This window comes from Gorilla gorilla, chromosome 21 (genome assembly GCF_029281585.2).
Source record: "Gorilla gorilla gorilla isolate KB3781 chromosome 21, NHGRI_mGorGor1-v2.1_pri, whole genome shotgun sequence".
Lineage (NCBI taxonomy): Eukaryota > Metazoa > Chordata > Mammalia > Primates > Hominidae > Gorilla > Gorilla gorilla.
In genome coordinates, this window is record NC_073245.2 from 19,285,411 (window position 1) to 19,313,314 (window position 27,904).

Consider the following 27,904-nt stretch of genomic DNA (forward strand, 5'->3'; position numbering starts at 1 on the left):
ATGCCCCCAGGTGATCCAAATGCACATTAAAGTTTGAGAAACACCTGCCCAAACCAAATTTAGTTCACATCATCTAGTTCAATTGTCCTCAACTATAGGTTCACGTTAGAGTTACCTGCAGTGTTTAAAAAAGCAGATTGAAAGACAGCCCAAGTACATTCTAATTATTAGTTAGAATCTCTAGGGTGAGACCCAGGCTTCTGAAATGTCTTGTAAGTCCCCCAGGTGATTCTAATGTACCACAGGTGCTGGGAACTACCAGTCTAGTCTCTCTAAATGCTATCCGCATAGTTCTTTTAACAGTGTACTAGCTGGAAATGTCTTCCCTTTAGCCTGCCCTCAAAGTTAAATACTGACAATTTAATGCCAACTAAACCTTCTCCTAATTCAAATGAAATGATTTCATTTGCCATGCTTTTTTTTATTTTTTAATTTTTTTATTTTTTATTATTATTATTATTATTATACTTCAAGTTTTAGGGTACATGTGCACAATGTGCAGGTTAGTTACATATGTATACATGTACCATGCTGGTGCGCTGCACCCATTAACTCGTCATTTAGCATTAGGTATATCTCCTAATGCTGTCCCTCCCCCATCCCCCAACCCCACAACAGTCCCCAGAGTGTGATGTTCCCCTTCCTGTGTCCATGTGTTCTCATTGTTCAATTCCCACCTATGAGTGAGAACATTCGGTGTTTGGTTTTTTCGTCCTTGCGATAGTTTACTGAGAATTATGATTTCCAGTTTCATCCATGTCCCTACAAAGGAGATGAACTCATCATTTTTTATGGCTGCATAGTATTCCATGGTGTATATGTGCCACATTTTCTTAATCCAGTCTATCATTGTTGGACATTTGGGTTGGTTCCAAGTCTTTGCTATTGTGAATAGTGCCACAGTAAACATACATGTGCATGTGTCTTTATAGCAGCATGATTTATAGTCCTTTGGGTATATACCCCATAATGGGATGGCTGGGTCAAATGGTATTTCTAGTTCTAGATCCCTGAGGAATCGCCACACTGACTTCCACAATGGTTGAACTAGTCCACAGTCCCACCAACAGTGCAAAAGTGTTCCCACCCCTCCACATCCTCTCCAGCACCTGTTGTTTCCTGACTGTTTAATGATTGCCATTCTAACTGGTGTGAGATGGTATCTCATTGTGGTTTTGATTTGCATTTCTCTGATGGCCAGTGATGATGAGCATTTTTTCATGTGTCTTTTGGCTGCATAAATGTCTTCTTTTGAGAAGTGTCTGTTCATATCCTTCGCCCACTTTTTGATGGGGTTGTTTGTTTTTTTCTTGTAAATTTGTTTGAGTTCATTGTAGATTCTGGATGTTAGCCCTTTGTCAGATGAGTAGGTTGCGAAAATTTTCTCCCATGTTGTAGGTTGCCTGTTCACTCTGATGGTAGTTTCTTTTGCTGTGCAGAAGCTCTTTAGTTTAATTAGATCCCATTTGTCAATTTTGCCATGCTTTTATAGACTCATAAGAGGAAACATGTTGGTGGTGATTTATCTACAGTCCCTATTTATTTTAGAATCTGAGGCACTGGCTGTATTTCGTGGCAAGCTAAAACTCAAATGCCTTCATGAAACTAAATTTCTAGCTTAAGATGAAGGTGTAGTTCCTGCACTGAATAGCCTTCATCTGTAGATCTGTGAAATGTTGCAGTTTTACATCTAAGCACCTTATAAGGAATTCTATCTTAGACAAGATTAGATCCTGTGGCAATCTTTACTTGAAAAGCTTCATAGTTTGCTCCAAGTGCGTGGAAATGGGTCTTATTTCTCTTGAATGCCCTTTAGGTCTGAACAGAATTCACAGTGCCAAGGAGTCAAAAACTATATTTCAAATTATATACATTCCTGACATTATTTGAGCAGATTAAAACTCATTGATAGAGCAATTTAGGCACCTTGAAAGTAGCTACTTGAAAAATGCCAACTTTTTCTTATCTCCATTCACTTAAACAAAAATAGGCCAGGTGCAGTGGCTCATGCCTGTAATCCCAGCACTTTAGGAGGACGAAGCAGGTACATAGCTTGTGCCCAGGAGTTTGAGACCAACCTGGGCAACATGGCCAGACCCCATCTCTGCAAAAAATACCAAAATTGGCCTGGTGTGGTGGCTCACACTTGTGGTCTCAGCTTCTGGGAGGCTGAGGTGGGAGAATCACCTGGACCCAGGGAGGTCAAGGCAGCAGTGAGCCTTGATTGTGGCCACTGCACTCCAGCCTGGGCAACAGAACAAAACCCTGTCTCAAAACAAATAGAAAAGTAAAACAAGAAAACAACAAAAAAAATTAATTGATCTAGATTTGTGAGTTGTCGATACCAAGAAATTCCCATGTTTTAAATATTTCAGATGGCCCCGTCATTGATTATTCTCACAGCTCAGACATAGGGAAGATGAAAGCTGCTGCCTATGGCATCTTGAATCCTCTTGCTTCCACATACAAGAAATGTGAACTTCAATCCCCTAAAAATGTGCAGGTCAGAGTTTCCATTCTAGTGAACACATTTGTTCAGCCCAGGTGGGGTGGGACATGACAAAAACCAAGAGTGGGTCTAGAACCATGGGGCTCTTCCCAGGGCTATCACTATGAGATAGAATATCCTGTGTGTAGTCACTCTCAGAAACAGCAGCTCCCTTAGGAACCTGCCGTGTCCCACCAAAATTAATAAACTGAAATCCTACCCTCTAAGGTGATGGCATTAGAGGATGGGGCCTTTGGGAGGTGATTAGGTCGTGAGCGTGGAGCCCTCAGGAATAGGATTAGTGTCCTTATTTTAAAAAGGTACCAGATAGCCCCCTTGCCCTTTCCACTGCATGAGGACATAGCTAGAAGGCACTACCTATGAACTAGAAAGCTGCCACTGAATCTGTTGGCGCCTTGATCTTGGATTCTCCAGCCCCCAGAACTGTGAGAAATAAATTTCTGTTGCTTATAAGCTACCCATATATTGTGTTTTGTTGTGTGTCAAACAAAGACAAAAACCAAACTCACATCTTATATGGGCAGTGGAAGGAGAACTCCAAGTTGAGGAGGGCTGCTCTTTCAGACCTATGATTCTCAAATTCTAATGTGCACACCAGTCATCTGGGGATCATGCTAAAATGCAGATTCTGATTCCATGGTTCTGGGATGAGACCTGGGACTCTGCATTCCTAACAAGCTCCCAGATGATGTTGATGCTGTTGGTCTTGGGGCCCTTTGAGTAGTAAGGGTTTGCAACAGTGCTTCTTAAATGTGTGTGTGCAAAAGAATCACATGGAAGGCTGATTAAAACGTGGATTCCTATTTCCCATCCTGAAGATTGATTCAGCCGGAGGCCTGATAATTTGCATTTTAACAAGTTCCCAGGTGATCCTGATGCTGCTGGTCCCCAGACTACATTTTAATAACAAGTCTCTAGTTAACTTTTGAACAACTTAATTAAGATAGCTTCACTAGTAGCTTCTTCTGTGAAAACAGAGAGCCAAACATCGAAAGATGAAGGAGGATGCTACTGAGTCCCTTTGGAGAAAATTACGTCACAAACTTGGAGAGTGCCACAGGGTCTCTGTTCATTTTTCCATTGACAATATGCTTCTTTGACTAAAGACTAAAAATAATTCTTCAGGATCAAAACCTAGAGATAAGATTGGAACTCTAAGATTGGAAGTAGTGCTGCCTGATGAATAATAGGACTAGTTATTTTAGGATGACGGACCAGCCTGTGCCTAGTGAAAGCTTAGAAATACCAATAGCAGACTGGGCACGGTGGCTCACGCCTGTAATTCCAGCATTTTGGGAGGCCAAGGCGGACAGATCATCTGAGGTCAGGAGTTCAACACACCCTGGCCAACATGGTCAAACCCCCTCTCTACTAAGAGTACAAAAAAAAAATTAGCCGAGAGTGGTGGTGGGCACCCACAATCCCATCTACTCATGAGGCTGAGGAAGGAGAATCGCTTGAACCTGGGAGGTAGAGGTTGCAGTGAACTGAGATCCCGCCACTGCACTCCAACCTGGGCGACAGAGCAAGACTCCATCTCAAAAAAACAACAAAAAAAGGAAATACCGAAAGCAAAATGTTATTGGTGGCCAATTCTTAATATACGTCATGAGATTTGGGGTGATGTTTACTTCTTACTGTGTATTTCTTTGCTTTACACTTTCCTATGAAGCATATTTAAATATTGTTTTCATAAACTGGGGGAAAAACCGTAACCAATATTTTTAAAAGAAAAAAGTAAAATATATGCTCAGTGTAAGTTCATAGTATTTTTGGTTTGTGTTTGTTGTATCTGTGTCTCTCTACGTTTGTATTTTCATGGGAAAGGGATTATTTTTGTCTATGTCAGTCCTAATGTTCCCGGGGCAAAGGTGATAGATGGGTAAGAGCAAGGTCTAAACATATGCCTGGAAGTTGGACAGGGCCTGGGGTGGTGAAAATAAATTTAAGGAGTCCCAGAGAAGAGGTCAAAAGCTCCAGGAGAGAATTAGAGGCAGCTTCTCTTTCTCTCCTTGCCCTCCAAACAATTCAGCACAAGCCACAAGCCCTCAAGTCCCTTGAAGAGTCTTTCTTTCCCCCTTCTTCTTAAAAGGGCTGAAACACACTTTAAGTTAACTTAGGAATGGTTAGAAAAGGTTAAAAAAATGGGAGAACAGTAGCAATTAACAAGCTGCTAGGGAAACAGGGAAACCGTGCTGATCCGAACATCAGAGCCGACCTCCTGTGGTCTGGTTCCCTAGCACCCAGGCTCAGGCTTCGGCTTGGGGTGGCCGGACCAGAAGGAAAGTGCCCAGTGTGGCAGAAGTCATCTCAGGAGCGTGTCGCCATCCAGCCAATGACTTGTGTTCCAAGGACTGGAAAATGCGCTTCCTGGACACTATGTAGATGATTACCACACGAGCTTATTTTAAGCAGTTCAAAAAAGAATCCAATTCGTGGTTTATTGCTCCTGTTAGTCTGGAAATGGTCAAACAAGTTGATAGGCATCTAGTTCACGCCTGGTGTAACTTTCCAACAAAACTCCAGGGCTCTACTGACACCTGCTGGCATTTCATCTACTTTATGTTAAAAAAAAAACCCAACAAAACAAAGAAGCATTAATATTTTTCCTACAGTCCTTTGCCCTTGTTATGTTACTTGTACTTTACCTGAACGATAATAGAAGGGGCCTTTACCATGTCACGAGGAGAGAAGTGTGGGCAAGCCATTGGGTGAAAATAAAAATCCCCAACACGAAGAATGTACCACAGAGCTCTTGTTGCCTGTCTGCCCTGCGCCAGCTGCTCTGTGACCTTAGGCAAGGCCATTGACCTCACTTTCATCATTGCAAGAAGAAAGAGGCAGCAGCCTTCCCTCCCAGTTCCCTTTAGGGCTTCTGAGGATGCTGGTGGCATTTCCTACTAACTAAAGCATGGGCCCTGTCACTGGAGTGATGGCCTTAAAGGTCACTCTCACTGACCTTTCCATCACAACAAACAAGATTCCTTGCCAGCGTTGTATGTTCAAAAGATGGATGAAAGTTATTTAAGCCTCTTCAAAGTGCACCATCTCTGTAATTTATTTCGACAAACAACTAAATTAGAATGATCAGAAAAAGCCCAGTGAACAGTCTCAGAAATTGTCCACTTTTTTTTTTTTTGTCCTAGGAAACTATGGACTTTGTTTTGTGTTTTAGAACATGTAATAAGCCTGCAGGTTGAGAAAATGCATCCCAGTTAATGCCAACCCAATTATTTGTGCTTTTTCTGTCTATTCTTGGGAAACTCTGTGTGGGCCTGTGGTTTGTTAGGTCAATAACAGGATATTTGATAGTCTGCAGGGAGTTATAGTCCATATTTAGCCTGACAGAGGAAGTGAGTTCTGCTGATGAAAAATAATTGAGGCATTTCTTTAATTCTACTGTTTCATTTCTTCATCTTCCTTCAGAATCCTGACCCCACTATGATGCTTGCTGAGGCTTTCGATGCTATTTACAGCTCTGCTTTTGCTAGTCACAAAAGAAAATTTACCTCTTATAACCCCTAAGTCTTCCCTCAAAAAACTGTTAGGTAGGACCAGGATCAGTAAAAACTGTTAGCTTCATACCCATTAGTTTGGCTACTACTTAAAAAAAGAAACAAACAAACAAAAAAACCCAGAAAATATCAAGTGTTGTTGAGGACGTAGACAAATTAGAACCCTGAGCAAAAGGGTTCCCTTGTTGCATTTGCAGTCCTTTGTTGGTGGGGGAAAAATGGTATGGCCACGATGAAAAACAGTATGGTATTTCCTTTAAAAATTAAAAAATAGAATTACTATATGATCCAGAAGTTCCACATCTGGTTATTTATCCATAAATAAGAATTGAAAGCAGTAACTTATTTGTGTACCAATATTCATAGTAGACACACAATTCACAATGGACAGGGAATCCATCAGAGGCGAATGGATGAGTGTATTATTCAGCCTTTAAAAGGGAAGAAATTCCGACACATGGTAGAGCATGGATGAACTTTGAGGACTTTATGCTAAGTGAAGAAATCCAGTCACAAAATGACAAATTCTGTATGGTTCCACTTATATGAGGCACCTAGCATAGTCAGAATCACAGAGACAGAAAGGAGAATGGTATTAATATTTATCAAGGTCTGGGAGGAGGGGGAGATGGGGAGTTATTTAATGGAGATGGAGTTTCAGTTTTGCAAGACGAAAAGAGTTCTGGAGATGGCTGGTTATGCTGGTTGCATAACAACATGAATGTACTTACTGCCACTGAATTTTTCATTTAAAAATGGTGAAGGTGATAAATTTTATGTTATGTCCATTTTTAACACAATTAAAATTAAAAGAAAGGTTAAACAGCAAAAAACAAAACAAAACAAAACCATACTCTGTTAGAACGCAGTCATCACCTTTGCCCTTACAGAGATTAAATTGCTTGACTTTTTAAAACCTGGTTCTACTAGGCAGTGCTGTCCAACAGTCCCATCTGTGATGATGGAAATATTCTTTATCTGCACTGTCTGAGCCATCAACCCCATGTTGGTGTTTAAGCATGTAAAATGTGATTAGTGCAAATGAGACACTGAACTTTATATTTATTAAATTTAAATAGCCATATGTGTCTAGTGGATACCATACTAGACAGTGCAGATAGAGTATACGTCTATATTACTATCTATTCCAAGATATTTTCCCTTCCTCAGCACTAAGCCGTAAATCTAAGCAGTCAGGCTGTAAACCTAAGAAGGTAAGGAATCAGCTTATGTGTGGGCCACAGTTCTATTTAACCCAAATATCAATTTGCTACGAAGTGTTTTGCCGAGGGTATGATTCTTTTATGGCATTCATTGGCATCAGTTTTTGGACCCAAGGGCAGAGTTGGCCTTAATTCATGGGCTGAGCTTTTCTAGTAAATGCCCTTTTAGAGACCCAAATTCCTCTACTGCCATGCACAATCTCCCTTCACTTGTCCTTGTAAAACTGTGGAGTGATGGTATGAACTACAAGTGAGGTCCAAGTCCTTATACAGAAATTATGTGAGCACATCGCTGTTTGCTCTGATCACCCTGGCAATGAAAGAATGTTTTACTTTTTAAGGCTTTGCTGGAAAACATAGTTAGGTAAGATATGTAACAAACTCTTAGATTGAAAGGATCACACAATAAAATTGATGAACCCCTATTCATTTATCCTCTAAAGTGAAAATAGTTAAATATGTCATGTATTTTATAATGCTGGTTGGAAATAATTAAGATTGCCAGCAACTGAAAAAGGGCTTGTATTTAAACAAGCTGCAAATAGAAAGCTTCACAAGTCAATCAGTGGGCAACATTCCTTTGTGGCAGCCCAAAGTTTAATGGCACAATAGATGGCACATTTGTCTTCATGGAAAGAATGAAAGCTGTTTATTAAAGAATAAAATATGAGCCTGCAAAATATAGATGGCTGTGTGACAGGAAAGGGACAAAAGAAGAGTTTGTGTTTTTATTACACAAAATGGATACAATCTATCTAATAAAAACTGCTCTATTTGACTCCAGCAGATTTGTTCACCAAGAATATTTTTTCTTTCTCTTTCAGCAATGGGTAGAAGGCCTGAGATCAATCATACACAACTTCAGGGCCAACAACGTCAGTCCAATGACATGCCTCAAGAAACAGTGAGTGTTGTTTGCATTACTCTTTTTTCTTGGCAGTTATCAGACAAATGGTCAGATGAAGAGATGAAGGCTAGGTGGTTCCTTCCTCCAAATTCCTGCTTGCCTTTCCCTCCATGCTCCTGACCTTGGAGTTGACCAACACACACCTGTACTCTTCATACCACGTAGAAAGGCATGCATGATAAACCCATAGCCCAAAACCTATATGAAAAGAATAGTTGATGGTCAAAGGACACTGGAACCTCAGTCACTCTGTATCCTGTCAGTTGTGGGTACTGGCTTTTGTGTCCCCAGATTGAGTTTTCTGATAGACAGCTCTGCATGTCTGGAGCCATCGCTGAGTGCTGGGGTAATTCTATCCTCTGCTGCATAAAACTGAGAAATGAGGAGTGTGACCAAGAGCCGCACTTGCCAATGCACCTGTGCTAGGGTGAAAAAGAAGCCTCAGCCCCAAGTGCAGTGCTCCTTGTTTAGCACACCGTCAGGGATCCAAAGATACCTCTGAATTTTTTTCTGTAGGATTCAGTTATTTAAAGATTTGATCAAGGATCTAATGGTGACTTCCAAATTTATTTTTTCCATGAAAGAAGGAATTACTCCAGCTTACAGTATCTGGAATCCAGAGGAGTACTACAGTGGTAGATTTCAACCCTACCGAAGTTAACCTTTCAAGGTGACATGAAAATCACCCACAAAGGAATCCTAGCCAAAGTCAAATGTCAGCCAGTTTGAAAAGCAGTGATCCATGAAGGTGGGGGCCATCTGCCTTCACAGGGCCATTGGCAGGCAGTTGTGAGGTGCCAAGGGGAACCATGTTGAGAAATTGCAGGGATAAGCCTGTATCTCTCAAAATTATGCCCCAGCACCAAGAGTGTGATTCATCATACTCACTTGGCAACGGGCCAAGAGGTTAGTCCTAAAGGTACTGTCGTGTCTTATCTTCTGGTCATTGTGGCAGGTGCTTACAGGTCTCTGGCTATAAATCCTGGCTTCACCATGGCAAATTCTTACACTTGTGCCTCACTGTCCTCATCTGTGAATCAAAATTACCATGCAGATGAAATTGGAAAGTACTCTTTATTCAGTACTACTTATCTTGTTATGGTATCCCTCCAATTTTCTTTCACCCTTTTAGTGGAGGAAAGTTATTTAGTATTATCTATTTCTATGTGTTGTGCAGCTGCTTCTCCTTTTCCTCTGCAGTTGCCCTGGCATGTGTTTTTAAAGAGAAACCCAGTGGATATTCTGATGTTATGACTTCAGGCACTGATAGTCCTAAAGGGTCAAAAACTTTTAGAAGGCTTGCTTATACCTGAGTGACACAAATATCTCTATCTGACATGAGATCTAACAACATCCTGCCCAGATCCCTTTATGAAGCTGGTGTTCATCCAGCCATCATCTGCCATGAGAATGGGCTCACCAAGGGCTCAGACCTGTCCACTTCTTCAGAGCATTGCCCTCTGCTGAAGGGGAGCTTCCATTCCTGGAAGATTATACTCTTCCCTCCTCCAGGAGGAAGTCCACCGCCAATGATGAGCTGCAACAGGGTACAGAAGGCCATCCCTCTTGCCGCCAAGTCTGGCACAAATCACATGAGTTCAAGCTAAATCAAGCTCCATCTGAAACCACAACTTTGTTTAACTCTTTTTTCTGCTCAGTCTTCTCTCACTCTCTTCATCCCTAAAACATCCCGTTATTAAAGTAGTTAGTGGTGCTTCTACAAAACTTAAGACAGAAACTTTACTAAATCATCATGTTCTGCAAATTGTTAGCACATTATTGATTGGAAACAGGAAGAATGGGAGTCATTAGCTAAGAAAAGTCCTAGCTCCAAAGTACAGATAAATGTTCTGAGTCTCCTAAAAGCCTGGGGAAAGCAAGGAATTTTTCACCATCAATTTGAGTTGATGAACTAGTCTTACCACTGGAAATTAAGGAGGCGCCCATGTGATCAGTACTTGGCAGCACTAGGAGCTGGGAGTGATGAGTCCTCATGAATCCTCAAGACAAGGCTGGCTGGTGTCACCGTGCAGTTGCATTTCCCACCACCTTAATATATTATTACAGAGCAATAATCGAGCAGACCAATCACAAATAAGTACCAACAATGTGTTTTGCTCAGTGGAGGCACCCAGTCATCTCATTTAGCTAGGGTTGCCAGATAAAATAGAGGACACTTAGTTAAATATGAATTTTAGATAAGAAACAAAAATATTTTAGTATAAGTATATCCTATGGAATATTTGGAACATACTTACAGTAAAAGAAAATTACCTGTTGTTTTTCTGAAATTCAGGTTTAACTGAGAGCTCTATATATTTATGTGCTAAATCTGACAACCCTAAATTCATCTTATAGCACATAATTGTCTGATTTTCAGAACCAATGTTCTTGATTTAAATGAACTTTCTTTTAAAGTTCTTAACAGAATTGAAGCTGCTCCCTCTAAGAAACATTAAGGCAATGTTATTGCTATTGTTTTGCAGCTGGATGAAATTGGCATTTATGACCAACACAAATGGTAAAATTCCAGTTAGGAGGTAAGTATTCATTCCTATCTGCTGTCTGTGTCCCGGGTCAACGCTTGTGATCCCAAACCAAAGAAAGAACCCTTCACAAGTATTTGTGTGTTAAATGCTTTAAAGATATTTCTGGAATCTTAGTTTCAATTGCTTTGACAAATGCTATATTCAGTTTGTAAAAATCATTTATGGAAGTAAAACTGCATTTTTTTTGGTCAAAATAGGTGGCAAAAGAGGTACTTTGACAATTTAAAGAACATCAGAAAATGTAGAACTGTTTTTTAAAATCGGCAAATAAGTGTTTTTTAGGATTTATGTTTCTTTTGCTTATTTGCCATGAGAAACTGTTAGCTAAACTTAAAGAAGATTTTATTGTGCACCTACTGTGGAAGGGTGTGGACCGTGTCTTGAGAAGTGTGATGCCTCTGAACAGAGCATTTTCATTCTGGGCTTTGCTGCTCCTCTGGTGCTCAGGGCAGATGGGGATCCTTCTCTGGCTTTGTGCTGCCTACTCTCTACATGTACTGTAACTGACACCACACACTCTGTGGAGCTATCCTTTCCACCTTTGCCCTGATGCAGGTAACAATGACAAAGAATAAAAAGGCTTGAGGCTGGGCATGGTGGCTCATACCTGTAATCCCAGCACTTTGGGAGGCCGCAGCGGGTGGATCACAGGTCAGGAGATCAACACCATCCCGGCTAACACAGTGAAACTCCGTCTCTACTAAAAATACAAAAAGAAAAAAAAAATTAGCCAGGTGTGGTGGCAGGCACCTGTAGTCCCAGCTACTGGGAGGCTGAGGCAGGAGAATGGCGTGGAACCTGGAGGCAGAGCTTGCAGTGAGTCGAGATGGCACCACTGCACTCCAGCCTGGGTGACAGAGTGAGACTCCATCTCAAAAAAAAAAAAAAAAAAAAAAAAAAGGCTTGGGTGGAATCAAGAATAAAGAAAACATGGACAGGATACATCCTCCACATGTGTTCTTTAATACTTAGGTGGACAGATTTCACCCTCTGAGGATTCCCCATGCATCCCTCTTTTCTGCTTCTCACTTCCTTCCAGGGGTTAGGGTTTACACATGGTCTCTGGGTACAGTTGGAAACTCTTTCCACAGTAGTGATGGGAATTCTTTACCAAACTCTCCAGTACCTTTTTGGTTGGTGTTTGTTTTAAGCATTCATGGAAATTCCAGAAGCTGGGCTGGGCCCCAGGGCATCTGCTGTTCACATGAAGACAGGCATGTATCTGGATTCGTGAACCTAAGCCCACAACCAGAATCAAACACGGGTTCCCCAGATGCGAACTCTCTCTTCCAGGATTCTCCAGACTCAGGTTCATGTTCACTTCTCTGGACACCACTTTAGCAAATACGCAAATCAACAAATAATAACAAACAAAACCCAGAACTACTGGGTGGAATCCTGTCTTAGAATTGATCTGTCTTTCAGAGATAACCAGGTCACCGGGTGCGTAGCATCTGTGTGGATGCATTGAGCAGTGGCATGTGCTGTGGCTCCTGGCATTTCTGACTCTCCTTTGCCTCCTTCCCTGCCCAGCTGCTTCATTCTGCTCTGCAATTTCCATTCTGCATCCCTGTGAGACTATCTCCATACTCCCTTGACATTACTCTTTTCATATTTAACAGAATTGTCCCAGAAGTCCTCATTATTCTCAATCTTGTATATTAAACAATCACGACCTAAAGTATCCATGTGACCACTTAAATATCGAGAAAATGTAAAGCATAGAAGACATGAAGAAGACCTTAGACAATTTTTTTTTTTAATTTAACTCTTTATTGAGGGCTTGCTGAGTCACGGACCTCATGCATTTGTTGTGGTCTTTCCAAATCTGTCTGTAGGATTCTCTGGTTTTATTTAATAACTTGCTAGCAAGTCAACTTTTTGTCTACTTTAGAAGATTGAAAAAAGCCCTGTTAGCAGCCTTGACTGATGGTTGTTGGCAGATACTTTATGCTTATCCTTATTTAAAATCCTTTGCTCAGTTGAGTAATAGCAGAACAATTATTTTAATGTATCCCACTACCCTACAGCTATTGCATTTTTATTTAAAATCAGAGAGCACAAAGCAGTGTGAAGAATAGAAATGTAGGTTGGATGTGTTTTTACATGCCTTACTATCCTGCTTTTTCTTCCAAGATGAGGTTCAGGAAATGGGCAAAGTAGAGACACATAGATTGTGATCAAAGCACTTCTAACCAGCAGTCTTGGTTTCATTTGTATGTATCCTATGAATCAAGTCATTGTCATACAAGCTTTGAAGTCATTTCTGATTCCAGTGATTTTTATCTAACATGTTCACATACAAAATTATTACCACCTTTTTGTAGAAATAGCTTAGATATTTTGGCATCTTCTTTAGCTCTCTTTGACATGGACTCTGTGGTGCTTGCCAGTATTAACAGGTGTTTGACACAAGACGGCTGTGATTTGGGGCAGTTTGTTAGAGTTGATGGAGAATTGATACCATGCCAGAAAAAAAATCAGATAACTCTATTGGTGAATGAGCTGCCAAGAGTTAGTTGGAAATTGTTGTGTATGTTTTAATGGATATGAAGAGTAAACACTTTTAAAATGTTATTTATTCACTATCATTCTGAAGTTTTTAAAATGGAAACTATTAGTGTACTGTCCATAATATTAAAAGAGATCTGGCTTCATAGTGATTACATAGCTTGGGAATGGTTCCTGCTCTTTAGCATTAAACCAAAATTTAATATCCAGGAAGTTGCAGGAATAACACATGAAGAAAGTCTTACCTTTTGTCTCCCTCTTCTCTTGTCTTGCTGTTTACATAACCCATGCAGTCTGCCTTTCTCTCAAATTCACAAATTTACACTCAGTTTATCCTCCCACTCAGACCAAAGGTTTGGAAATAACAATTCTCTTTTGCCACCTTCCCTCCTCTCTCATAACCTGGAGTGAACACCAATGACTAGAAAATTGGGAAGTGAGTAGCCAGACAGTAGTTGTGGGCAGGGGCTGGAAGAGATCCCAAACAAAACGGCTGTGTTAAAGAAGGCTGAGAGCCGCAGGTGCAGTCTTGGAAGCACCCCTATATAATCAGCCCAACCGTGTCCTGAAGGCCCAGCAGCCCACGAAGAAGGTATGATTCTGCTGGGGCAGTTGCCCCATCCTTCACTCAAGAGTTCTCTGTAACTTTCGGAACACGGTGTTAAAACCATCGTGTAGATTGCAGACCCTGTTTCAGCTAGCAAAGAGTGGGACTCCCTTAGTTTCTAGTATCGTTGCTGTTTTAGCCACTTGCGAAGTCCCCCATAATAGAATTTAACCAGGACTCTAATAGGACTGGACACAACTCAGGGGTGTTTGCTTTTGTGGCATTTCTTTTGGGGAATGGGTGGTGGTTTAGTTTGATTCAACAAAAACTCATTGAGTACCAGTTAGCTATGAGGCACTAAGCTTATGTGAACATGGGGCTATATAGAGATTTGAGTAAATCACATTCCCTTTGTAAATGCTCTATGTTCCCATGAAACACAGCCACGATATTATCTCCCTTCTTGCCCCCCTCCATCTCCCTTCCCCTTGAGACATTCTTCTACTTTCTATTTGTTGGCACCTGGCCAAACCCTAGCCAAAAGATTCAATTTCTTTGTAGGAAACAGAAGCTGTTGGTACCCAGATTCTGTTTCACCAGAAAGGCTCAGTCTCCACACCCGCTGATTTCATGCCCACGTTGATCAGTTTTCATCTTGTTATGCCAGGCATGTCCAAACCTAACAGAGGCTTCAGTTAGCTGGGATACCCCTGAGATTGCTATGCAGAGATTGTTCTCCTGACAGCAAATGCCAGATCCTGCCACAGTCTTACTAGCTAGGTTAACACAAACTTTTTATGAAATAATAGTCACCCTGAACAGCTACTTTCCCCTAAATTAAAAAGGCTAGAAAATTTTTGTCTTACTCCAAATTTAATGTATAAACATTACCTGAACTCTAGAGATGAAAAATGTAAACATAGCACCCTCTATACTAGGAATCTTAAGCATTTATTGATGTCGCACACATTTTCTCTCCCATATTTGTAGATTTGTTAAAGAGAATTCACAGGCCTCCTTATATTTGAATACAACTGTCTCAAGAACTCTTAAAAATGTACTTCTTGAAGTATTCTTTGACCTAGAATGAAACAATAAAGCTGTGAATGAACACATAATTCATTTACCTACAGCTACTTCTTAGTCTATTTTGGGAAGTCCTACTCTGCCACTGAAGTGGTGCTTTCTCCCACTCAGGAAGAGGAACTGTCAGCACTCTCATTCAGAACTTGCCTTCTACTTAGCACGGATGGCGGAAAGTACAAAAACGCTGGGCATGAGATGCTGTTAAAAATCCTTCTGTGCTCACAGGGGAGGCATTCCAAAGCCAGCCCTCATGGATAGAAGTAAAACTCCATCCTCAAGTCAAGCTGGACTTCTGAATGTCGAGTTAAAATGAAATTATCATGGTAACACATTACCTGGGCTTCCAATCAGGGAGCGAGTGAAGGCTCCTTGGTGGCTAAGGTATGGCTCAGAGCCAAGTGTGGTGTTCCAGGGTACCAAGTCCTCTGTTCAATAGCTTTCATTCTGAGTGGCACCAACACATTTATAATGGAGAGTCTCTCCTAACTTTTTTCATCACCAGGAAGTGTGTTCATCAAGGTGTTATCTATTCTACTAGCCTTGATGCTCACTGTTCTAGTTAAAAGGCTATCCAAAAATACTGTCTTGGGGTACTACTGAGATTTGTTGAAACATTGGATAATTGTTCCCCTTCCCCCTCACCCAACCCATCATGTTCACAGTAAAGTCCCTAATCCTTGAGGCAGCTGACATTTCAGAGGGGCTCAAGGGTGCTTAGCTTGAAAACAAGAACAAAATATGTCTGATCACGCCCGTGTCAACTGTGGTTAAGTGTGGGAACCAGGATAAGGACAACTGAAGGCATGGATTGAGTTGTAAGGGGCCGCCTCCTTTTCCCTAGGCCCAGATATTGTCAACATGAGGGTTTGTTCTAGAGCTACTGTCTTATCTGCCACATTCCTTTTTCGTAAGAAGGCAATTTGGTAGCATCAGAATTTATCATTGTTTTTGTCCAAAAATGTGTGTCCCAGGCCAGGCGCTGTGGCTCATGCCTGTAATCCTAGCACTTTGGGAGGCCGAGGTGGGTGGATCACCTGAGGTCAGGAGTTTGAGACCAGCCTCACCAATATGATGAAACCCCGTCTCTACTAAAAATACAAAAAATTAGCCAGGTGTGGTGGCATGCACCTGTAGTCCCAGCTACTCAGGAGGCTGAGGCGGGAGAATTGCTTGAACCTGGGAGGCAGAGGTTGCAGTGAGCTGAGATAGTGCCACTGCACTCCAGCCTAGGCGACAGAGTGAGACTCTGTCTCAAAAAATAAAAAATAAAAAATAAATGTGTGTTCCTCCAGTGCCGCTTGCCCCTTGTTCTCCCAAGCACCAGGGGGACCCCTGGTCTTAGATTCAAGTTGCATCACTAGACTAACCAGCTCTGGGAACCAGAGGGACACTGGAAGAACTAGTTTGGGAAATGAAAAACATCTGCAATGAGAAGTAATTTTATTCTCCTCTTCCTGTTACCCTAGTCTCACTCTCCATAGTAGGACCTGGATCTTTGCATCAGAGAAAACATAATGAACAATAACTGGAATGTGTGTTTCTTTCTTTTCTGCCCTAGTATTACTAGAACATTTGCATCGGGGAAAACAGAAAAGGTGATCTTTCAAGCACTCAAGGAGTTAGGTCTTCCCAGTGGAAAGGTATGCATTAACTTAATAATGTATTTCTAAAACCATTTTGTTTATTTATCTTCTCATATGTAATGAGCTAGATTATTTATATTAAACTGATCTCAATTAGATTTGGAATTATATGTCAGTGACATATAGTACAGTTAATTTTCTTTTCTTTCTTCTTCCTCCCTCTCTCTTCCTCTCTCCCTCCCTCCTTTCCTTCCTCCCTTCCTTCCTTTTGTTTCCTGGGCATTTTAACCTAAATCTCTAAAAATGTAAATAGTTTGCTTCAAATGATTTTTGTCACCTTTCTTAAGAAAAGGAAATGAAGGCCAGCTTGCTGTGTCACACAGTTTTTATTTTAGAGAAGCTCACCAACACTGCCTCAACCAGGCACAACATTAGCATGAATAATTAACTAATAAATTCAATTCTACAAGATGGCTATGCAATATTTTGTGAAGCATCTCTCCCTGCACCATTTGTATTCATGGCCCTTCAAATTTAAAATAATTGAAATTAATTTATTGACTTGAAGAAAGATTGAAGCCTGGTACTATTTTAATAAGTCTATTTGAAATATAAATTTCAGTTTGAAAAGTAAAATCTTACATGGTTACCCTAAGCCCGTTCACATGGTCTTGCGAAAATTCACAGAATAAGCATAATTAAACCTTGGGCTTCATTTATTCAGCATCCCTCAGGCAGGCACTTTTCTCCCTCAGGGTGAGTTGGAGGAAATATTTATATTCGTTCTTTGGGGTATTTCCCAGAGCAAGGCCAGCTGTAGCCAGGTGTTCGCACACACAGAATCTGGCAGCATGATAACTAGAAACACTGATGTACACGCACTGTTTTTTAGTGAGATGGCCTGGCAGTGCCTGGAAGTTGGCCTCCTGGCTTCTGTCAGCAGGAATCAGAGATGAAGACCCTGAGTCCAAGTGGTCTTCACTGTGCTTCGTGACCCTGTAGCTTCTCACCCTCCAAGGGAAAAAAGGTTCTGTGATTCATAACATGATTTTATTCCTTACAGAATGATGAAATTGAGCCCACGGCATTTTCTTATGAAAAGTTCTATGAACTGACACAAAAGATTTGTCCTCGGACAGATATAGAAGATCTTTTCAAAAAAATGTAAGTTCACTTATGAGGAAGTGCCGTATAAATATTATCACTGTCCTTTTCGATTTTTTAAAACGTTTTTGTCCTATTTTAATAGAGTATGTTGGTAGCATCTAGGAATATCTAGTCAGGGTTACATTTTTAACCCCATACTTTATCAGTGTAAAAGTTCACTCTGAGTTTTTGAGAAACTTTTACATATATTAATTGCAGCACCTGGAACTTTTTTTTGCATTGGCTTTACTAACTACCTACAATTTTAACCTGCTCCTTTAGGTATTAACCCATTATGTGAACTAACTAGATTCAATTTGGAATGTTAATATGTTTTTGAAAAGTTTATTCATTCCAATTATTTCAAATGGATGACTTACATGTTGTTTTTGAAATAACATCTTTTGAAAATGGTAAAAAAAAAAAAAAATTGCAGACTTTTTCTGTGACCTAGTGGGAGTATTTTCTTTCTGTTGTTGTTGTTGTTGTTGTTTTATTTTTCTCCCCTTACAAACAGTCTCTGGCCATTTTAAGAATTCACCACTACTTCAGGGTTAGAAAATAAGTTTAGAATTATCATCAACAAATGTCAACATGTAAATCGTACCTACTGTAGCATCATATACAAAAACTTACTTTTTCTAATAAATTTCTTTTCAGCAATGGAGACAAAACTGATTATTTAACGGTAGACCAATTAGTGAGCTTTCTAAATGAAGTAAGCTTTTTCATACATTAACTCCATAAAGTCTGTGTGCAGTGGCTTGCCTTCTCTGGTGTCCTCATTGCATGCCTGCATCATGTGCCCTTATTGGCTTTGCTTCTGACCTGCTGATCTTTCCATTATGGCTTTACCAGGTGCAAAAATCAGCTGCCGCCCTGTGTGTTCATGTGCTTTCTTCACATTGGCTTTGCACACCGCTTTTTGTTGGTTTCTGGCTGTTATATGTAGCTCTGGTTCTGTGTGTATGTGTGAATTGTATAATATATTCATTTAAGTAAATGTGTCTATGTTTTTGCAAGATGATATTTAAGGTACTTTTTTTCTATTGATCTCATTAAATAGAAAGAGAATGGATTGAGTTTACTACACTGTAGTTGGATTCTCCATTGCTAACTTTATCTCATACCTTTGCATGGACTGGAAAGCTTTATTTTTGTCTTTTAATGGATTGCATGTAAGAAAAATATGTTGGCTCAAATAGAATATTTTGACAACAAGCAAAACACTTGAGTTACTGGGTGAAAATATATTGAGTTTTAGGCTAATAGGATTGCAGGTTAAATTTGTACTTTTTATAACAAGCTCAGAGCTAATTTTAGAATGTGATTAACTTAACAACCAAAACTGATAGATAGAATTGCTTAAGCACAAGAGAAAAATATTTTCGAACAAAAAAAGTTTGCAACTTTTATTACAACTAAAATGAACTACTTTTTTCTTCACACATACAAAAAAAGTTTTCCCTTCAGTGAAACCCATCAAGACTCTTGTTAATCCAAAATGGAAAATTCACTTTTTTTTCTAACACATTAATAAGAGTTTGAGTGAAGGATGGACAGTATGCTTTTGTTTCAAAATAATTTAAGTTAATCATTATACCATATAAAGAGAAAATGCAAGAAAGGATGGTATCATGCCAGATAAAACGTATTATCTTAAGAAAAGATAAAAAGGCAGACCTTAATTTGCCACTTCATAGAGACAAATTACATCTTCTTTTCTTCCCTTGTGAAGGTTCAGTGGCTTCAAATTTATAAAGGTCGCACTTTAGAAACTGTGTTAACTAAAGTGTAAATGCACTGATGCAAGAAAGAGAAAATCCTACCCCACATATCAGACAGATGCCTCTAAAATAATCCTTCGTGTAGAATACAATGTTTATTTTACTTGAAAACATTTCAAATTTTTCCACTCCACTGGTTTTTAGTCGTATAAATACAATGTTCATAATCTTTACCCAGATACTATCCACATTCTTATGCCACAGCTGCTCAGAAGTTAAATTGCTTTGTTTTGTTTCTTTAACCCCTTCCCCTTCTTCTGCCTTTTGTTTTTTGGTTTCTTGTTTTGTTTTGTTTTATATCCCTTGGCTTCTTCATGCACTTTGGTTCAGTGATCATCTTAGGTTTGGTGAGGTGAAGAGGGAAGACGGTTTAGTGTAAAGGAGAAAATCTACCACATCTTCAGTTTGCCACTTCCCAAGACAAGGCCTCTTGTGCTCTTTGGGATGAAGCCCTCTCTTAAACATTACAGAGACCTTAATACTGCATTTCACTGTTAAAGGAGGAAGCAACTCTTAGGTCTTGAGGATAAGTGCAGTATTTATAGGCTCTTATCTGATGCCTTTCCTTTTATGGGTTGTTTTTGTTGGTGTTCCCAACAGTCACTCCTGTAATTCTTAGATATAACATTTAATTTTTTAAAAATATCATCATCCATACTTTCTTGTTCTGCCATTCAGATTCTTTCTTTAAGTATTTATTATTTGTCAACCTTTTATCCCTCACAATTATAGTAGATAATAGTATTCTTTTTTTTAATAGTGTTTCCTTCTATTTGATGTCTTCTTAACATTAAGGAAGTACCTTAAATTTTGGGGTGTGACTGATGGAATCAGTGTGATTCTAGATTTCTTTAGGTCATAGGGACTGTAAGACTACTCAGGAAAGTCTATAGCCTTTATTTTTAATCCAAGTGTCTGCCCTGAATTTCTTCCTTTTCTATCCTAGTGAACTCAACTGGAAGAACTAGACAAAAACATGAATGTCGGCTTGAAGAAGCCTTGTCAAACATAGAGAACATTCTGCCTGTTCCTTGCACTCCCTCTTTTGAGTCCTACCCTGGCCCCTCTTATCTCTCCAAAATCAGAAACACCCCTTGGGCAGAACAACTTCAATACTCATAACAAAAGGAGACAGACAGAGCTCACTCAAGAAAGAGTGGGCATTGGAATGTAAGGGTCTATGACTCCAAAAGTTTAAACCTAAACATTTTCAAAATGCCTTAGCCACATAGTCTCAACAAGCCAGTATTCAACACTGCATTGGAAGCCCCTGTGAAGGTTCCTTGTGAAGGTTCAATGGCTTCAAATTTATAAAGCTTGCACTTTAGGAACTCTGTTAACTAAAGTGTAAATGCACTGATGCAAGAAAGAGCAAGTACTACCCCACATATCAGACAGATGCCTCTACTTTTAAATAATCCTTTGAATACGATACGATGTTTATTTTACTTGAAAATATTTCAAGTTTTTCCACTCCACTGGTTCATATAATGAGACAAAAAAATAAACAAGTCCCATGAACACTGGAAAGGACAAGGTCCTAGTCTCATTTGCAGATGTTGATTGTCTACTCTGATATAAACAATTCGACGGAAAAACTGTTCGAAGTAATTAGAGAGTTCAGCAAGGTAACCAGAGAAACAATGAGCAAAGCAAAAACCTGGAGACACACATACACTGCCATTAACCAGGTAGAATAGATAGTAGGAAAACATAAATCCCATTTATATTAGCAAAAGACATGCTGGTTCCTACCACCTTCCAGCTGGTTAATCCTTTCATTCTTTCTATGAAAGTTTTTATTCATATACTAATGTGTATCTTCAGGGGGCTGCAAGGAGAGGAGAGACTATATATATAGTCCATTTACTGCTTTGGTCACCCTGTAGGGTGACCTCCTCCCTATCCATGCAATCAACACTGACTAGATTTTCAGTAGTAGCTTTAGACCTGACTCCTCATTGGCTTCTCAGTATTTCCTTGTTCGTTGCTCCCCAAAGTGTGATCCATGGACCAGCAGCATCGGCACCCCTTGGGAGCTTATTAGAAATGCTCAGTCTTGGGTCTCACCCAGACCTGCTGAGTCAGAGTCTGAATTTAACAAGATCTCCAGGTGATTTATCTGCACGTTCAAGTTTGTAAAGCACCATCCTAGTGGATTACTGGATTCCTCCTTGGAATGTTTAGTGTGAGTGGGAAGAATATGAGAGCAACATATACCTTCTGTTATTCTCCATTAAGAATTTAGCCATAGGAATCCACCACTCAGAGCTAAAATTTTGCCACATCTATGTCTCTTAGTCTCATCCAATGGACTGAGGGAAATCTTCTTTGCCTATAATATGAAAATAGCAAACTAGAGTCCAGGAGGGATAGCAGAGGCACTTAGTGTGAGCTGCCACGTGGTGAGACACTACTACTAGCTCAATTGCTTGTATGTGGCAAGACTAGTTAAAACCTCTTGGCTTTGGTTAGTTTTACCTCCCTTTCCCTATTCCTAATGAGAAGCAAAATTGATTTTTAGTTTTACCTTCATTCTTTGTTTGACTTCTTACAAAGATGATAACTAGGGTCCTGCAGAATTGGGAGATGGGTGGAGGGCAGGAGAGAGAGATCAAAACAAGGAAGAGAGGGAAAAGGCCTTAGGTGGCCACAGGATCAAGGAGTAGCTTTACTTTCTTGTTGCTGGTAATCTTCCCCCTTCCTCATACATATCATAGGATCACATCAGGGCTCAATCTGACTTTTTTCTTTTTGCAGATGAAAGAATATTTTAAAAGGACCGATGATCTCTTTCCTTTTACAAGATCTTTATGCTTTAAATGCACAGGCAAAGAGAGAGAAGGAGGGTATTTAGTCTTATGAGTAAGCTTATCCTTGCCAATTATTCCTTCTATATTTTAAAAATATTATTTATGTCAACATTCATCTCTCCCAGTGCTACTTGGATTGAAGCCAGACGATGCCTCTTCTCAGCACCAGTAAGGACATAATACTGGAGTTCTCTTCATCTCCTCCTTACTTACTTGGACACAGTTCTGTGACCTATTTTTGGAAGTCATTTAGAATCTCATTTTACAAAGCACTGGATACCATGGGGTGAATAACCTGAGTACCTTGTTTCCCCAAATCCTGGCTGAAAACTGATGGTTCCTCAGAGATGTGAAACATTCACCTCACTGTGCTTGTGTCTCTGTGGAACTCTACTGCAGCATTTTTACTGTGAGATCAGCTGGAAATGATCCTTCTCCTCTTGTTTTTCCATAGGAAAATGATAGTTTTCTGACTCTAATGCAAATCTTATATTTGTTTCCTTGCCTTTGGATTACCCAGATTGATTTGTGTTACCTATTTGAAGCATGAAGATTTTAGGGAGATCTGAAGATTGTTATCTAGTGGAGCAGAAGCAAAAACAAATGCAATTTCACATTGTCTGCACTTCATGCTTATTTGCTGCGAATGTAATTTTCAGAATAGGGGATTATGATACATCCATTTTAGGGCTTGGTTTTCCTGGCTTTGTTTTCCCATTGGCAGGATGGTCTAATGAATGTCATACCCTCTGACTAAATTTTAATAGTGTTTAATTGGGAGGACATCTGAAACACTGAACATTCTTCTATCCTTGTGAGACTTAGGTACTTTTCTTTTTACTGATGTGCAAATATGTTAAAATGCATACCTTTATGTGTTAGGTAAAGTGATTCTTATACTTGAGCACATCAGAATTACTCAGAAGTCTTATGAAAAACACAGATTAATAGGTTCCACCCCAGAGATCAGCAGATTCAGTAGATCTAGGGAGGGACGTGAGAAGCTGCATTTCTAGCAAGTTGCCAGGTGTTGGTGAGGCTGATGCTGCCATCCACAGATCACACTTCAGGTAGTACCTTGTCAGAATAAGCACATGTATGTATATTTTAAAATGCACAAAAATGTCTGAGTTCTGTCTCCTTTCCTAATTTTATCTCTTCTCTCTCCTGTAGCTGAATCCCTTTTTTCTCTCATTTTTTAATTCATATGGATTTGCCCCATCATCTCCATGAGTTCAAAATATTTACCAACAAACATATTTTTAAATTTAAAAAACTTAATTTTAATAAGGAAGAGAAATAAAGTGGCCACCTATGAACATAACAGTGCTGGGGTCTAAAAAGGACCTTTTTCATCCTGTATCCATCTTCTTCCATGATATTATTTATGGAGATGTGAGAAGGGATGTGCCTAGAAAGATGGGTTTTTTGTTGTTGTCAGTTTGTTTGTTTTTAAAACAATGCATTCTCACCAGAAGGATGGAGCTCCTTGTTTCCTTGAGTAGTGGGCTCCATTGCACGATGGCATCAATTTCCTAAACAAGGTGTAGCATGCCTTCACTTGCCTGGCATTCCATGGTCCACCTCACAATCCTCTTTCCTGCATATCCCATAACTTTTGTTCTTGGTGGCCTCGAGGCCTGCTGTTAATATAACAGTTTCTGTTGTAGCATATGCATGAATGTTAGCTGTTGTGAGCCATAATTTCTTAGATTACAACAGAAGCATGCTTCATTGGGATAAATTGATGAAATTTGATATTGATTCCTTATGAGTTAATGCTCTTAACTCGGTGGGGGAGGAGGGGACCCAGAAAAGGCTGGGCCCCATATGCATGAGGAAATGACATCCAAGTGCTCTGTTGGCCAAAAGCATTCATTTTGTGTATAGCTCACTTTTCCAATGCCCATTCCAAAGCAAATAGGGAAGGGAAATCCATATGAACTTTTAACAGTTGCTTTTTAAATACCTTTCCAACAATGTTTTTCAGTCCGTGCATATATTTGGGTAAAGAGTTGTCACCAAGGTCCTATTTATTGACCAGGTTTTGCTCACACCTGCTTATCTGTCATTATTCCAAACTTCCATTGAGGTTTGCTTTATTTATTCACTTATTCATTATTTATGTAAGGGCTGACCAGGGACACAGTGCTGTCCTCTAATCCTCAGTGAACAGAAAGGAAGTTTAGTGGACCCACTGCCAACACACATACACACACAAACACACACGATTGGAGCTGAGTAAGTTAGTAAACTGGGTTTTTCATCATTGCCATGAAGTTAGGATGATATCTTTGCAGGGACAGCATTGCTCCTGGTGCCTCATGTCATAGCAGGAGCTCCTTAGGTGTCAATTTGAAAACAATAATGTCACCAACCTCTTAAGTCCCGTAATCATTCATGGACTCTCTGCCCAGAGAATTCTATATTGTTTATAGCTTGTAAATATGCTTGTTCTGATTAATTTTCATCATTACAATTGATTCGTTTTGAAAAAAATAGTTACTGGAGAAAATGAAATTTGTTGAGTGCCCAAGAAATCATGGATTGATGTAGAAAGGTGTTATGAAAAAGAGATGATGTTTGCCTGTGTAACATTAGGATTTTTGTTGTTATTGCTTTTGGGGTTTTTGAGGGGTGCACTTAAATTAGTATATTACCTATTTGAACTATTTTGGGGGGTTAGTGTTTGCTTTTTAAAAATATTTTGACCTCACATTTTATAGATATTTATGCCAAATGTCTTCCCTGTTGTGTGGGAACTGGAAGACAGTACAATTGACATGCACACTTTATTATGTATCCTTCAACTTTTGAAGGGGAAAAAATGTATTCTCTCTCTCTCTCTAGTTCAGGGAGAGTAACCCAAAAGTATTCCCAAATGTGGACTTTTTGAAGTATACTTTAAGGAGAAAGGCAGGAAGGCAGTGAAGTCCTATCTTTGTAATTATAAACATGACAGTCTAGATATATTTTGTTTTATAAATTATAAACTTAGTAATGTCTAATGCCTCAAGGCCAAGAAATATCAACCTAAATGGAGTTATTTTCTTATCATAGCATCAACGAGATCCTCGATTGAATGAAATTTTATTTCCATTTTATGATGCCAAAAGGGCAATGCAGATCATTGAGATGTATGAACCTGATGAAGATTTGAAGAAAAAAGGTAATAAACATGAAAAAAGGACTTAAAAAAAAAAACAAGAAAAGATGCAACTTTTAAAGCCTTGGTTTATTTAAAGGTATCTGTAAATGCTTTGCAACTCCCTGAGCCATGGATTGATGACTATTTTTTTTTCCTGCTCTTAAGTTTGTATAAATTTTACCTTTCATCAGAATTAGTCCATCCTGACTGAAGTATACTGTTACATTTATTGTATTATTAAATACATTATAGTGATGTTTCCCCATGTACTTTCTTGTATTAGATTTTAGTATTGCGTATTGCTTGAAATATTAAAACAACCAATACAGTCTCTACTTGCAATCCTTGAAAATAATTTTTGTCATATAAAAACTTATACCTTTTCTTTTTCTCCCTTTTGTTTTGCCAAGCCAAATAAATTTAATACGTGATTTGATGTGCACTAACCCTCATTTGACCTCTGGTATGAAAGATAAATACAACTGATATGAAATTAAATAGTCAGGAATCGCCTTAGCTAATTGCTGGTGTTTCTGGACCTTTGTCCCTTTCAAAGAAGCTTTGGAAACAAAGGGTTGTTCGCTCAAATATTTGTCAAAGGAAAGGCATGGGGAGAAATTTTAAAATCAGTCCCACAGCAGTGAGAAATTCCTGCGGAACATGGGAGGGAGAGCTGGGGGTACCTGAGCTAGAGCCTTTGGCGTTATGTCTCAGTGGAGAATGTAAAGAGATGAAAGTTCAAGTTCCATATGTCCCGTATGTCCGTGAATCTCAAGGTCTCAGTTTCCTCCTTTTTAGAATCTATTTTTTTCTTTGTATCTAATGCCAGTGAGTATGGTTGAATGGTCTATATGTTATCTGGACCCTCTTTTTAGGTATACCTGGCCCTCTCTACTCCATGATTTCACCCCTGATATTTTTCCAAGCCCAATACTTTTCCCTTTAGTTGTAGTTGTACAATTTACACTTTCTGCTATGGCTGAAGATACCTATTTTAAGCAAGAATGCTTCATTCCTTCCCTCTCTGTCAATATTCTGAATATCATAATTTATTTCACATTGCTTATGATTACAGCAAAGGGAGGTACAGCTTGGTAGAACATCTAACACTTCGCATTGGCAGGAGGTGATATGATTCTTGTCACTTACCTGTGACCTTGAGCTAGGAACTGGCCTCCTGGGCCTCAGTTTCCCTGCTTGTAAGGTGGTGGGGCTCATGCAGTAATTTGGCTAGTATTTCCCTTTCCTACCTTCATTCTTTGAAGTTTGTAGAGGGCTGACTGGGTGCCAAGCACTGTGCCGGATGCTAGGAATTCAAAACAATAAGAAATGTCCCCAGCCTTGAAGGCAGTTGCGATCTGTTCAAGGAGAAAGACAAGTAATTCAACAATTCCTTGGCAGTGTGATAAATGTCATGATTGAGGTGTGTCCTTGTTTATTTCCAAATTCCTTCTAAGTTTTAAAGGTCTATGAAGTGACCATTGACACATCTAAAAAGGGTAGATTGACCATTTCACAAGTGATGGAAATTTTAACCTCTGTCATTTTCAAGCGTGGGTGAGAATGGAGTACAAAGCCATTCTTATAAACTTCTAGTAAGACCCTACATTGGTACAACCATCTTGGGGAATATTTTGGCAATAGTTTATAAAGTGAAAAATATGCCTCTTATACAGCCCAGCATTTTCACTTCTAGGTATGTACCCTAGAGAATCTCTCATCCATTTCCCAAACTCTGGATACCAGAGCGGCACAGTTCTCAGATCTCTGCTCCATCTATATTCACTCTGTACCTGAACTCATCCAAGCCAATGGCTTTACATTTCTTCTATTAAACTCTCCAGTCCTAACCTCCAGCTTACACTACAGACTTGTAGTAGAACTCTCCATCTGGATGTTGAATGGGCATTTCCAATGTATATATACAACATATTTCGATCCTTCCTACCCCTAGATATGTTCCTTTCAAAGCCTATAAAATAGTACCATTATTTACCCAGTCAAAACCACTGGGCTCATGTTGGACTTGTTTCATTCTTTCACATCATGTCTGGTTCATTTGCAAAACCTGTAAGATCCAGCCTCAAAAGAAATCCTAAATAAATCACTTCTCACCATCTCCAACATTACTGACTATCCAAGCCTTCATCATCCCTCTCCAGGCAATGCCTTCTCCTTCCTACTCAGTGCCCTACAATTTATGCTCCACACAGCAGCCAGAGTAAACCTTTTAAAACCAAATCTAATCATGTTATTCCACCCTTTGAAACCCTCCAAAGGCTTCCCAACACATTTAGAATAAAATCTAAAATACTTAGTGAGGACTAAAGCCCAAGTGATATAGCCTTTGGCTCCATCTCCAATCTCACTTCAAGCTACATTTTTCCTTGGTCACTTGCTCTGTCTTGCTGTCATTGAATGATGTTGGCACACATACACCTGCATCAAGGTCTTTGCACTTGCTGATCCTTCTGCCTGGACTGGTGTTTCCTGGGTGTGCATGTGGCTTGCTCCTCACACATGTACGTGACCTCAGAATTGCTTTCACTGGCCCATATTTAACACAGCATGCTGCCATGC

General features: G+C 39.6%; 1 protein-coding gene across 16 annotated transcripts in view; it reads left to right on the forward strand.

The window, feature by feature from the left end:
• The window catches only part of PLCB4 (phospholipase C beta 4), a 411,551-nt gene that overhangs the window by 285,360 nt on the left and 98,287 nt on the right, over nt 1-27,904 (forward strand). For all 16 annotated transcript variants that reach the window (XM_055373250.2, XM_055373236.2, XM_055373235.2 and 13 more), the window contains 6 exons: nt 8,072-8,151; nt 10,641-10,694; nt 16,406-16,487; nt 17,494-17,594; nt 18,237-18,294; nt 25,237-25,345. In XM_055373250.2, the coding sequence (XP_055229225.1) occupies nt 8,072-8,151; nt 10,641-10,694; nt 16,406-16,487; nt 17,494-17,594; nt 18,237-18,294; nt 25,237-25,345 (484 nt within the window). The remainder of the gene's footprint in view (nt 1-8,071; nt 8,152-10,640; nt 10,695-16,405; nt 16,488-17,493; nt 17,595-18,236; nt 18,295-25,236; nt 25,346-27,904) is intronic.